Source organism: Aristolochia californica, unplaced genomic scaffold, assembly GCF_029961685.1.
Source record: "Aristolochia californica isolate CCGP_79_NKW_82.1479 unplaced genomic scaffold, dmAriCali1.0.hap1 SCAF_10, whole genome shotgun sequence".
Lineage (NCBI taxonomy): Eukaryota > Viridiplantae > Streptophyta > Magnoliopsida > Piperales > Aristolochiaceae > Aristolochia > Aristolochia californica.
In genome coordinates, this window is record NW_027181771.1 from 31797200 (window position 1) to 31809444 (window position 12245).

The 12245-nt window shown below is 39.0% G+C and overlaps 1 protein-coding gene across 2 annotated transcripts; it reads right to left on the bottom strand.

Moving 5' to 3' along the window:
* Positions 1-1682: 1682 nt before the first annotated feature.
* Positions 1683-12016, bottom strand: LOC137942466 (probable phytol kinase 2, chloroplastic). 2 transcript variants are annotated; one of them, XM_068788117.1, is made up of 6 exons: positions 11687-12016; positions 4186-4253; positions 3973-4104; positions 2866-2981; positions 2159-2273; positions 1683-2012 (listed from the first exon to the last, which is right to left on the bottom strand). In XM_068788117.1, the coding sequence occupies exons 1-6, from the start codon at positions 11810-11812 to the stop codon at positions 1835-1837; spliced, it is 735 nt and encodes a 244-aa protein (XP_068644218.1). In that variant the 5' UTR covers positions 11813-12016; the 3' UTR covers positions 1683-1834. The 2 variants fall into 2 exon arrangements, with proteins under 2 accessions (XP_068644218.1, XP_068644217.1); XM_068788116.1 differs by lacking the exon at positions 11687-12016 and adding an exon at positions 10722-11045.
* Between the last annotated feature and the right edge of the window lie 229 nt (positions 12017-12245).

A 12245-nucleotide genomic window follows, 5' to 3' on the forward strand; every position in this document is an offset into this window, starting at 1 on the left:
TTTTATAAAAGAGAATTTGATCATTATCTTATTTTCATTAACTATTTTTTAGAATAATAATGGCAAATTCTCTTCTAGGGGTTCCAAATAGACCCGAAAAGAGCACAAACAATTTCTCTAACTCTTACTTCCTGCCCATGTTGACTAACTCTTTTGTGTCATAGTCTCTCAAAAAATTTGAGTTGTCTTACTTGAAAGCTTTTTTTCCTTTAAGAAAACCTCATAAGTTTCAATCCAAGTACTTGCTAATGGTCAAATCTTTTTTTAACCATTTGAATAAGCAGGGCAAATGGTCCTTATCATTTTCACCAAAAGAATTATACCAGTCACCGGCCAAGTACAAGAACATGTGAGCATTGGCCATGGCTGGCTCACATATAGTGACTTTCATAATCTTTCCCATCAAAATAAATGAACCCAAGGTACATATACTCACCACCTCTTGGATGTTACAGAGTGCCAACCAGCCAACGAAAGTTGTGCCAAGGCCCACCCCCATAATTGTCACCATTCTCTCCTGTACTGCCCCCAATAATGCCTTTTCTTGCCTCTTGGCGGCCACTATTAATCTTCCATCTCCTACATACTCATCAACTAAATAAGCATTCTCATGAGAGTATCCTATGCTGCCATGAAAACTCTTGATTCTGGTTAACTGGGAAATCAATAGTTTTGCTTGTGCTAATAAGTGGAAAAGAAGAAATCATATTTGTTTGTCTTTGGAGATTCAGAGATGAAGAAGATCCGAAACAAGATAAGGGCCCGATTGGTCTTTCTTTTACCAGAAAAGGAAGCCTAGCATTTGTTCAGAGGAATCTTCATAATGGTACAAGAGGCTGTTTGTCATTTCGCAAAGCTTTGTCTTGAAATGGTTGTACAGGCATAATTTTCCTCATCTTTTCCATTATGGGTTCCACCATTACAAATAATTACCAGCAGATTTTTCTTCGTCACCCAATGTTTTTAACATACTCAGTAATCCAGAAAGAGGAATGGCTACAGGGCAAAGCATTATGAAGGAGATAGAGATGGGGGCCCGGCAACTAAGTGGGAAGCCAAAAGAAAAAGTTTTTCGTGTGGTGTGGCCCTTTCTGGTAAACGGCCATTCTCTCATTCAAGTCACTGAAAAAGAAACAGATTGTGTTGTGAAATCGGCCAAACAGTCCGTCGTATCATCTTCTCCACGCCAAAGTGTAGTTTGACAGCTCTCTGAACAAAAACAGGAACTGTATATAGACTACACAAAGCTGGGGTTATCATATAAGTCAACCTCGCAAGCTGCTTCAACTCTGACAAGGTTACAATGCTCAAAAGAGAAAAGGCTATATCAGGATCAAGATGGTTCTCACTGCGGCCTTTCTCTATTATGGCTGGCTACATAACTCTTCTTTTGTTCCACATTGTTCTTGACTAACTTTTGTGGTGGGTAAGCTGTCCCTCACGTCTTTATGCTTTACGTCTTTGAGTGATTTGTGCAAACTGGAGATAACTGGATATGTCAATCCCATCTGTATTGTTTCACAGTGTAATTATTTGAGCAGAAACAAGAAATTGGTGTTAGTCCTTAATACTGTTTGAGCAGATTATTTGAGCCGAGGGGAATCTCTCCTGGTCGATAAACAGTGAAGGTTGCTCAGAAGTGTTTTGTAGTAACTACTGATGCTGAATTTTTTCTTTCCGAATTTTTCTGCTAATAAACATGCAGTTCACTGACCTAAAGTATACATAAATACCTGAAAGGTAATGAATGATACATAATGAGGTGAAGGATGAACTTCCACAATGCCAATGTGGAACAAGGCCTCACACAGATGACTGATTAGGAGCTTCCGAATCACAACACAAGGCTACCCAATAATACTGCTGTCAAGGGTACTGTAAGATTATCATCAAGCTCCGTACTAATTGGAAGGGACTCTACAATTGCTGATGCAACAGACACGACGAGGAGGCTTAAAACCAGTCCCCAGCTTTCTTCAATGAATCCGAACAAGGAGAAGTAGTGCATATACCTGCAGACAAGCATAGGTAATAAGATATCAACTGTCAAGCCCCTGAGGGATAAAAAACAAATCAAATTCAATGAAAGCAAATTCCTGTGTCTAGTTCAGTAGAAATGAAAAACAAACACTGATATGCTCAAGCTAGAGATGGTTACACGACAGAAGCTAGGAAACCAGCTGATGCCATTGCAATGCTACCCGATATGGACTTGTTGCGATTGTAAGGGAGCTTTTGGTGGCCAAATCGCCGTCCAACTATGTCAGCAACCCCTGATGCAGAGTAGACGATAAGTGCTCCAAAAAGGTATTTGCTCCTAGTAAGGAGAAGGCAGCCAATTTTGCTAGGAGGTGAAAGTGTCAGACAAAAGAACTTGGTTTTTGTATCTTAATATAATATATAAACGTGAATATCAAATTCCGTGCATGCAGATCAGTAAACCACCAAATTTCAACACATTGCCCAGGCAATTAAGAGGTATACACCTAATTGGGTGATGCACAACATTTAATGAAAATATATTAGAAATATGGATCCTTGTGGGCCCTTTTCTGGGGAGATGTTGGTCTATGGCCAATCCACAAATAAACTTGAGATAAAGTGCTACAGGATTGTGATCAACACAGGTTCCATCACTACTTCCACCCAGCATTCGTGCAAATTATGTTCATCAGCAACATACAATGCATTATTTAATACTTCAACCCACAAGATGGATTCATTTGCCAGAAGAATGTAAAAAACTCCAATGCCTATAAAAGCTAGCAAATTCACATCTGATGAACAGACCTGGAACTGCTTACTCCCAAACCAAGTTCTTAAAGATTTATGCTTGCCTAAACTTTACCAAGAAAAAGCAAGTACCATCTCCAGCACACAAGTTGCAAACTGCAGCAAGTGAGACAGGGGATGTTCGCCAGAAAACTGCAGTGGCAATAGTAAGAGTCAAGGCATAGTACAGTGGTCCTTTCAAGAGTTCCCTAAGACATCAAAAAATAGAAATGGTCAGACAGAGAATTTGATATTATGCAAAGAAATTTAAACGTGCCTGCAATTTTCTCCCTGAGAAAAATTTGAACATCGAGTAAATAAAAAAACTTACACATTATAGATTTAGAGAAATCACATGTAGAGTTCAGAGAGATTTGTTTTAGTGGTATTGGGCAGAAACAAAGTTTTACAAGGGTTTACGGATAGAAGAACAACTGAGGGCGATGTAACTAGTGTGCAAACAATGGGCAGTGAGACAAGTGGGTTTCCTATGATTATCTTGGTTGCACCAAGGATCAGCTTTAAATTTGAACTAAGACTCAATAAATTAGGTGTGGTTACAGTGGAAAATCCTTGAGAACTTCCTCCTGATGTAACCTGGGGACCAAGTCATAACTTGAAGAAACTGTCTGTTACTTAGGCTCAGTTATTTCAAAAGAAAGAGGAGATTGGGGTGGAAGCAACATAAAATAGAAGGTGGATGTTTATAATAGGGGTTAGCGCTTGCAGCATGTAAATGGTGAATTCTAAAAGACCTGCTAGATTGGCCATGTGCTCTGGACTGGTGTACGAGAAGGCCCCATCTACAGAGGATCAGCATCAGGAAAAATAAGAAACTTTAATGTAGATTTGGGGTAAACCTAGTAAACACAAAATCAGGAATTAACAAACAGAAGAGTAAAACGTACACAAGAAGAAAGCTACGTGAGATGGTTTACTTGTTTTCAACAAAGACATAGTAGTGCACCACTTAGAAGGGTTTTCAGACATCAACAAAGAATTGAAAAAACTGGAATTGGAACGGAAGGAAGTTAACTGCAAAAACAACAGGAAGGCCAACCAGAAGGAAAGTAGCAGCACAGCAGATTAGAGGAGAATGATTCATATATCTGACCATAATGGAGTTGGAGAAGACTGATGATGAAAGACTTTTAAGGAACTAGAAATTTAAAACTCAATCATATTATCATGACAAGTTACCTGTAGTCTCCCGATCTGCTCATAGACTTAACCAGCGCATCATTTTTCCAAATTCCAAGACCCAACAGAATCATCCTTATTATATTGATCCCTGGAGCTAGAGCTGCTAGGTATGGTGCCTGACTTCCAGAACTGTGAGATTTAGTGAGAGCCAACTCTTCAGGAAAATTAAGATAAGAATCATGAATATGTCACATGAGCTGATAAGCTTACCTGAAAAGTGGCCAGAAAAGCATGAACACCAAACCAATGCTTATGTGCACAAGCTTTCTGCTCAGTTTCTAGAGACCAAAAAAAAAAAAATCTTTATGCATGGACAGGAAAAACAATATGGAGGTCTTAGCAGTAAGATAAGAAACAGAGATTAACTTGTCAATAACATATTTACCATCATGAATTCATAGACAGTTTGCAAGTATAAAATGACACCTATATTGGACTAGCTCAACCCATATCATCTCTCTCCTATTAACCCAGAATTTACACCAAGCTGAGTAACTCTGAGGAAGAAAGTCTGGCTAAAGAAACTTCTCCATCACTTCCTTAAGGAAATCAGAGAAAAATCAGAACAAGGTAAACATACATTCTATATCATGATTAGGGACTGCAATAGACAACTAGAGATACACCTCCAGGATATGCACATAGTCATCAATCAAAGAAAAGCTTCCGGAATATATTTCTGCCCCTTTTGCTCACTGCAAGTTTACAGAGTAGAAATTAGGATGGGCACCTCTTGGCTGGGGGCACTAGCTGCAGTCATTAGTTAGGATTCGGGCAGGAATGAGCCCCCTTAGCACTTCTAGCAATATCATGATGAGATTGATAATCTGTGCAAAATGTTGGTTATTGTTGGATTGAACCTGGTTCCATATCAAAATGACTAGCCACTTAAAAACCCTATTGCTCAACCTAATAAATCAATAAGTTTTTTTAATATTTATCAATGTAAGACTTGTCCCACTCAAGAGTCCCCCTCATGTCCAGGCTTACACACAACGTGTCAAAGATATGGGCATAAAATCACCAACTCAAAAAAAAAAAAAAAAAAAAAGAACACCAACTCCCAATGGAGTATAAACCGAGCATTGGCCCATGCATACATCCTACTCTAATACCACTTTTAGATTAAACTATGTTCTATCCCAAAATGTCTAGCCACTAAGGAGGTTTATTGCTCATCCTGATAACTCAATAAGGTTTCTTAATGTAAAATTGGGTCCAAGGCCCATCCCAAAATAACTAGCCAGGAAGATGATACTCATTTCCTTCAAAGTAGACAATGGCATCGGTCAAGTTTACATTACTAATGAAACATCCAGCAGTGTCTTCGAATTGATATTTGGTGGCCCAGACACCATTTCCATGGTCAAAGCTTGTCCTAACGCCATAAGTCACTTGTTTCTCCATGGACGGGATAGTTTCATGGAGTTGCTTCAAGTGACCCCATTTGGGTTACCTCACATTGCCGTATTCGTCGAGAGGTGCGTCGTAATCATAAGTTGTTGTGATGAACCTCCACTTGAGCGACCAAAGTTGGTTCCACATGGTACATGTAGTAAGTGAAAGTACTCCTTTCGAAAAACCGGGCAACAGCAAAAGCCACATCTTTTGCAGGCCTATATGGGTCACTTGCTCCCCAATTCTTGTACCAGCCACTCCAGTTCTCAGTCCACATTTTTGGAATATTGGGAGTCTTTGGAGACCAATTATCATAGTAGTAGTAATTGCATGTACTGATAAGTGTAGCTGGAGCATCGTCCTGCTAACACATGATCCATGGGATACCAAGGTTGTAGGATTCAGCAAGGGAAGCGCACCACTTCACATATTTTTTCCTACATCTCCGAATGCCCACTGGATGTTTCCATATTCATTCTCAATCTGAGCGAGAATGATTGGCCCTCCTTGAGGTGCAAACAGGTTCTCTTGCTTCATCGTTTCCACTAGTCATGAAATTTTGCATTTCATTCTTGTAAACGACATTGTTTGTTCTAAGCTCAACTCTGGGCAACTGCTCTAGCCAAATAGGGAATCCTCCGTAGTTCCATTCTGTGCAAACATAAGGACCAATTTGAAGAAAAGCATACAACCCTGCTTCATGGACGGTCTTCATGAATTGAACCAAGTCAAGGTGGCCTTCGAAGTTATACTCACGGCAACGAGGCTCATGAGCATTCCAGAAAACGTAGGTCTCGATAGTATTCAGACCACCCTCTTTAGCTTTCAGCCACGATGACTCTCGAGTTTCTTAATTTATGTTAAAGAATAGTCTCACATGGATTAGTGAGTACAAAGATCTTAAGTTTATTAGTTGGAAAAAAGAGGTTTCCTAAGTTGGCTAGTCATTTTGGGATGGGCCTTGGACCCAACTTTCCATGGTATCAAAGTAGGTACTCATATGTGGGCCTACACCTAAACTACCCACTTGTAGAGCCACAAAAGAGGGCCTACACCTAAACTATCCACTTGTAGAGCAACAAAAGAGGGTCTACACCTAAACTATCCACTTGTACAACTACAAAAAAAGGGCCTACACCTAAAATTATCCACTTGTAGAGTCACAAAAGAGGGCCTACACCCAAATTATTCACTTGAAGAGCCACAAAAGAGGGCCTACACGTGAGGGGGTGTGTTAAAGAATAGTCTCACATGGATTAGTGAGTACAAAGATCTTGAGTTTATTAGTTGGGAAAGAGGTTTCCTAAGTTGGCTAGTCATTTTGGAATGGGCCTTGGACCCAACTTTACACTTAACATTTATTAATGAAGGACTTTTCCACTCAATAATTATATCCTTAGATTGGCACTCAGAACATGAACCATCTTTCCAGCATGTGATTTTCTTTGTTTCCTTCTGAACTCTTCTCTCATTCTGAAATTCATTGCAGTTCCCTCTTTCCTAATTAAACCGAAACTTTTGCTTCCTCTAGTGGATAACACTGATATCATGTTTGATATCATGTTTAAGGTCCTTGTCCTCTAGTAAGCACACTTGGTGTTGAAATACTTGAGTAAGGGTAGTTTTATCATTTTACCATCGTATATGGTGTATAATGATTCCAGCATGTTACTCTAATTGTCATAATGTTATGTTTCAAGTTCATTCAATTCATTTATGTATTCAGTGAGTTATAAGACTTTTTGTATATAGGGCATTTTTGTCCTTTTGTTGTAAGTCACTTAAGTGATTCAATTAAAGGGGAAAGGCTCGTGTGTTTTAGCTACATTTTCAGCCACAGCATTCTGCTGCTGCTTCTCTACCTTTTCTCTCTTACTTTATTCTCTTTTCCTCTAGTGATCTCTCCCAGTTCAGCATTTGACACTAGGCAATGCTGTTTGTAAAATTACTCATTTCACACTTTGTCAAATGGTTCTTGATGTGGAAGTCTTTAAACATAGAGAATCCTTCATAAAAAAGTTCTAGCAATGTTTCATTTCATCTATTTCAATTTTATTCCGCTCAGATTTAACTTCTGATTGAAAAGAATGCAATTACCTTTAGAAAAGAAAAATAGAAAATTCCTAAAACATTCGAGCCTCAAATGTTGTATAGGTTAACTGTAGGACGAAAATAAATGCAAACTGTGGTGAAAGAAGACACTGATGAAATCAAATAAAATTATGAAATGATTGAGAAGACATTCCAAATTTTCCTTGAAGATAATGCTAGGAAAAAGTTCTGTAAAAATTCAGATTTGGGTGAAGGAAGAGGAGAAAATTGAGAGAAAAAGGAGAAAGGAGAAGAAGAAATTTCTGAAGAGCCTGAAATGCTTTTTTGGGAACTTTGCACGAATTCCTAGACTTCTTTAATAGGTGTTTTGAGTTACAAATTACAAAAATGCCCCTATACACTTAATAAATCTTAATCTCCTTAACTACACATCCAATGTACATGAAAATTTAACCACATATATAATTTAACATGCAGAAAATATTAAATAAATAAAATTATCCACTGAAATGGTAAAATGACAAAAATACCCCTGGAGGATAAAATGACCAAAATACCCCTGGATGTATTTTCTTGCAAGTTCCTTTCTAATGCATTGAATTTTACACGCTGAAAAAAATGTGGATCAGAATTATGAATAACTGACCAAAGTACTTAGAGAAATCAAGAAAACCAGTGGATAATTCAGTCTGATTTCTGATATTAGATCTATTGCATTTCCAAATGTTGTAAATCAGTCAACTTTGAAATTTTTTTCCTGTCTCCTATTCTTCATCTTCTTGATGGTGTTTCCTTTGGGAATGACTCAACCCTACCACCTTCGACTTAGATACGTTCTCTTGTCATTTCTTAGATCAATTTTGAGGTGCTGCAGAGAATGCCACACAATCCTTCATCTCCAATTAGGAGTCGCTGAATACAGCTGATCCAAATTTCATGATATTGCATTTGTAGCTACGTTTCATCAGGTTACATCAATTTTATGGCCATGGCAGCAATTAATCAGAGTCTCTTGCTTTCAGGCTTTTCAGTAGACAGGATTTCACTGCACAAGGGCTAAAGAGAAATTGGTTGAACCTGCATATCGACCTCACAGTTGGCTGCCCTCTGACTGTATAAGCATTCATGAATGCACAATCACACTACATGGAAACCAGGCAGTTTCACAATTTGCGCTTACAACTCCATGGAAACCAGGCAATTTCACAATGTATGAATGTGGATGATCTGCAGTTTACCTTTCATATATATCCTCATGAAATATGAGTGTGTTACAGTTGCAGCAGCATAGTTTTTTTGTAGCTGGTTTTTGTGGTTCACACACCACTTCCAACTTCGACAATAAGGCTAATGGATCTGTCCGGTACTGTCTAATTGCCTAGATAATTTTGACTTGAGCAGTCTAATGCTACTGAAACTGACCAGTTTATAGTGTAGAAGATGGACTGAATTACCCAAGTTAAGTGTTTGCTGGAACCTTTCAGATTAACTAAAAAAAGTAGATTATATTCTTAGTTTGTCAAAGTAGTCTGGAGTTTACCATTTGATTTCCCGCTCCCTTACCACAGCTCTCGGTGAAAATTAAACCCTCTTTCTTTTGTGCAGTTGAATGATGAATACCAAACTTGACACTGCTACACAGTCATTCTTGCACTAATTTCCTGATATCAATTATTTGATAAATTCCTACTTATCTGATTAAACCAAAAACTAATGAGATTCCACACAAAAGGCAATCACACATTGATATTCTCAAACCTGGACTACAGGCCAAACCCCAGGTCAAAGTTAAACCTTATTTCTTGGTTATGCTTAATACCTTTGGTTCATTCACTCAACTCTAAATCTTACCATCTCTACAATGATCAGAGCCACTAAAGATCAACCAAAAATCCCAAATTGTTCCATTCTCCGATTCTGTATTTGAGATAGCCCTTGGACTTCCTGCGACTATGTCTCTAGATTGAGGGGCAATTTGTTTTTCAGAAAGTAGACAACGCACTTACTAGTCAAAAACTCAGATATAGCAAGTGCTACAGTTTTTGTTGGGAAAAAGTTATCACTTTATCTGGTGAATAAATTTTAGCTGCAAGTGAATTCCCCAAAGTAATTTGGTCCTTCGTAGAAGATAAACTTAATGCACTACAAACCACAGGCCTCTTTTTAATGCAATTCCACCAGATTTTTCTTGAAGGAACCTCAAAGAGGTTAACCATCAAGCTGAGGTTCCAATATATATAATCTTCTCAGATGATTCCAGCAACTGGAAGACTAATCCAAAACCAATGCTTAAGACTTCACAACCATGTTCAGAGCAAAAAATTCTACCCATAGAGAAGGGAAATGCACAAGAATGCAAGAAATTAAGGACTTTGAAATAACTGGAACAAGAATTCGAAGAGTTAATCTACTAAAACATGGCTGATATTCTTTTAGCTGCCAGATGTTTAGCTAAAACTATCAAGCACAAGCTTTCTATTGAAAATGGTTATTGGGACCTTTTTATTTTACACCTTTCAAAAGTATTTCCAGAAGCTATGTACCTTTCTTGAGGTTAGTGTAAATGAGGACTCGAGGTCTATGTTACTACTTTTTTTTTGGGTAAGTAAACTGTAACTAGAAATTGCAACTGCCACTTTAAGGGTTGGAGAAAGGGTCCTTGTCATTGAGAGTCAGTCAGAAGCCACAGGGCTTAGATATTGGTTTCTTCCACAGCCAAAGTCACTATTCTTGGCAAATTCATGTTTTACAGCTGAATCTTGGGTTCTGAAAAGTCATTTTTCTGTATCAGATCTTGCACCGGCAACCTGGAAGGGATCAGCTGACTCACTCCAAATATAGACCTGTTAAATCTCCTAGCAGTCAAAGACAGAGGAGTTCGACCATTGCAGCAAATAAGCTAATCCTTATTGCTTTTAATGAAGTCTGGACCAAATCTCCGAAATGCCAAAATTTTGTTCAGAAGAACAAAAAGCACAACTTTGTGCAACAATGAGATGTTGTTGTAGTCCTGAATTATGAAGTACAAGGTTGAATTGAAGACGTCGAGCCTAAACCAACCAGACTACTTTTATCTACCAAATTCAATAAGTTCCTATTTCTGGTTCATCAAGGAAGTTATCGTATCCACCTCTCAATCATTAACTCTATATACTAAAGCTATGAATGAGAGCATTTCAAGATATAATGAGCCTCTTGACAACAAGGTCAACAAACTCATCAAGCGCATCATTGAGAGAAAAAAAGAAGAAATCAAATGTGACGAACTAACAGACAGGCAGAGACAGAGGATAGACCTCTTCGAAAACCCGCAGCTTCGCCAGTTCCTCCCAAAACTTAAGCAACCCAAGTGCGACTGCAGACGTCAGGGCCGCAGTGCAAAGATCATGTACCAATAAGTTATCTGACCAGCCTGCTGCCACGGAAGCCATCGGCTTCCGGTCACCTCCTCTGGAAATTTTCGAGTCCCAGCAGGGTGCCTTACTTGAAAGATACAAAAATCTACTCTTTCGGCAACCGCGGCTTGGAAGAACCGGCAGTGAAGCTGCACGACGAACAGATCCTACTTCAAAGTGAATCGATCTTATCGGTGACACTAATGAGACTTCTGTAGACATTTGGGTTCGATATCGGGAACGATTTTTTTCAACAGCTGACCAATTTCGTTAAGAGGTCACTAATTTAGTATCCGCAATAGCTTGCCTATGTGACGTGTCACTTTGTAAAAGTCTAATTTGGAATCTTGTTATCTTGACCGTTCACAAGGCGAGACAAAAATGCGCAACTCGGCGAGACAGGCCCGCCTTCATTATTGGACAGCTTTTCAGTTATTGGATTATTAATGCTGAAAGAAAGGCGTCAGGAAGAGGGCGTCTGCGGGACGGAAATCCAGATTGATGTCTCAATCGCCGAGCTTCCGTAACCGGAAAAGCTTCTGATGTTCCATTCTCGGTTTCTCGCTCAGATTACCAGAAGTATCTGATGTAATATTAGAACCAGAAAGACAAAGAAATCTGATAGAGGTAAAGATTAATTAACCAGATGTTTTTCTTTCATATCTTTTTTTTTTTTTTTCCAATCCACAAATGGAACTTCAACATCAACTACTGATTAGAGGGGTTGGGTTAAAAATTAAAATGAAAAAATAAAGCTAAGAGAGGAGATTACATGGGAGATGACTGATTAACCAATAGTCTTACTGCCTAATTGAGAGGAAAAACAAAATGCTATATCTAGTTATCAATCAGAAACGAGATCTAACCTGATCAAGCACTCGATGCTTTGCCAGTTCCTCCCAGAACTTGAGAACCGCCAGTATCACGCCGGAGACGACCGCTGAGGCGAAAATGTCAAATGACAGGACGTGTTCCTGCGACGCCGATGCCATGTCTGACTGCAGATTTTGGCGATGTCGTGGTCTAGTTTCTGTTCAAGAGGCGCGACAGGCGGGAAACCAAAAGACGAAGAGACGTGAAGAGAGACGGCTGCACCAAATCTGCAAAGCGCGTTAGCTTTATGCAATGCTTGGAATCTCTATGTTTTTTTCAGGTAGTCATGTGGGAAGGACATGTTCTCAGGTTTTTAGTCCAGGATGGCGTGCGCTCTAGAAGGTAAAACCAGACGAGGAAGAGATACGTTTTGTTTAGACCTGTTGGTGCACGTTGAAGGCAAGTGAAAGTGATCGCTTATCTAAAATTGTTAGTGCTCACCCAACAAGACTCACTCGCTCTAGTGTAATAGGAGTGAAAATGAAATCCAATGGTACTTTGGAGCTCTCTATGGATGCTTTCCTGGTTGGAAACAAACGTGGGCAAGTAACT

Coding starts and splice junctions, on each gene's coding strand:
- LOC137942466 (XM_068788116.1), bottom strand. CDS start 11,042: ATGTCTACAGAAGTCTCATTAGTGTCACCGATAAGATCGATTCACTTT. Junction 4,254..10,721: donor AGCTGCGGGTTTTCGAAGAG/GTCTATCCTCTG, acceptor TTTGGTCTCTAG/AAACTGAGCAGAAAGCTTGT. Junction 2,982..3,972: donor AGCAGATCGGGAGACTACAG/GTAACTTGTCAT, acceptor TTGATGTCTTAG/GGAACTCTTGAAAGGACCAC.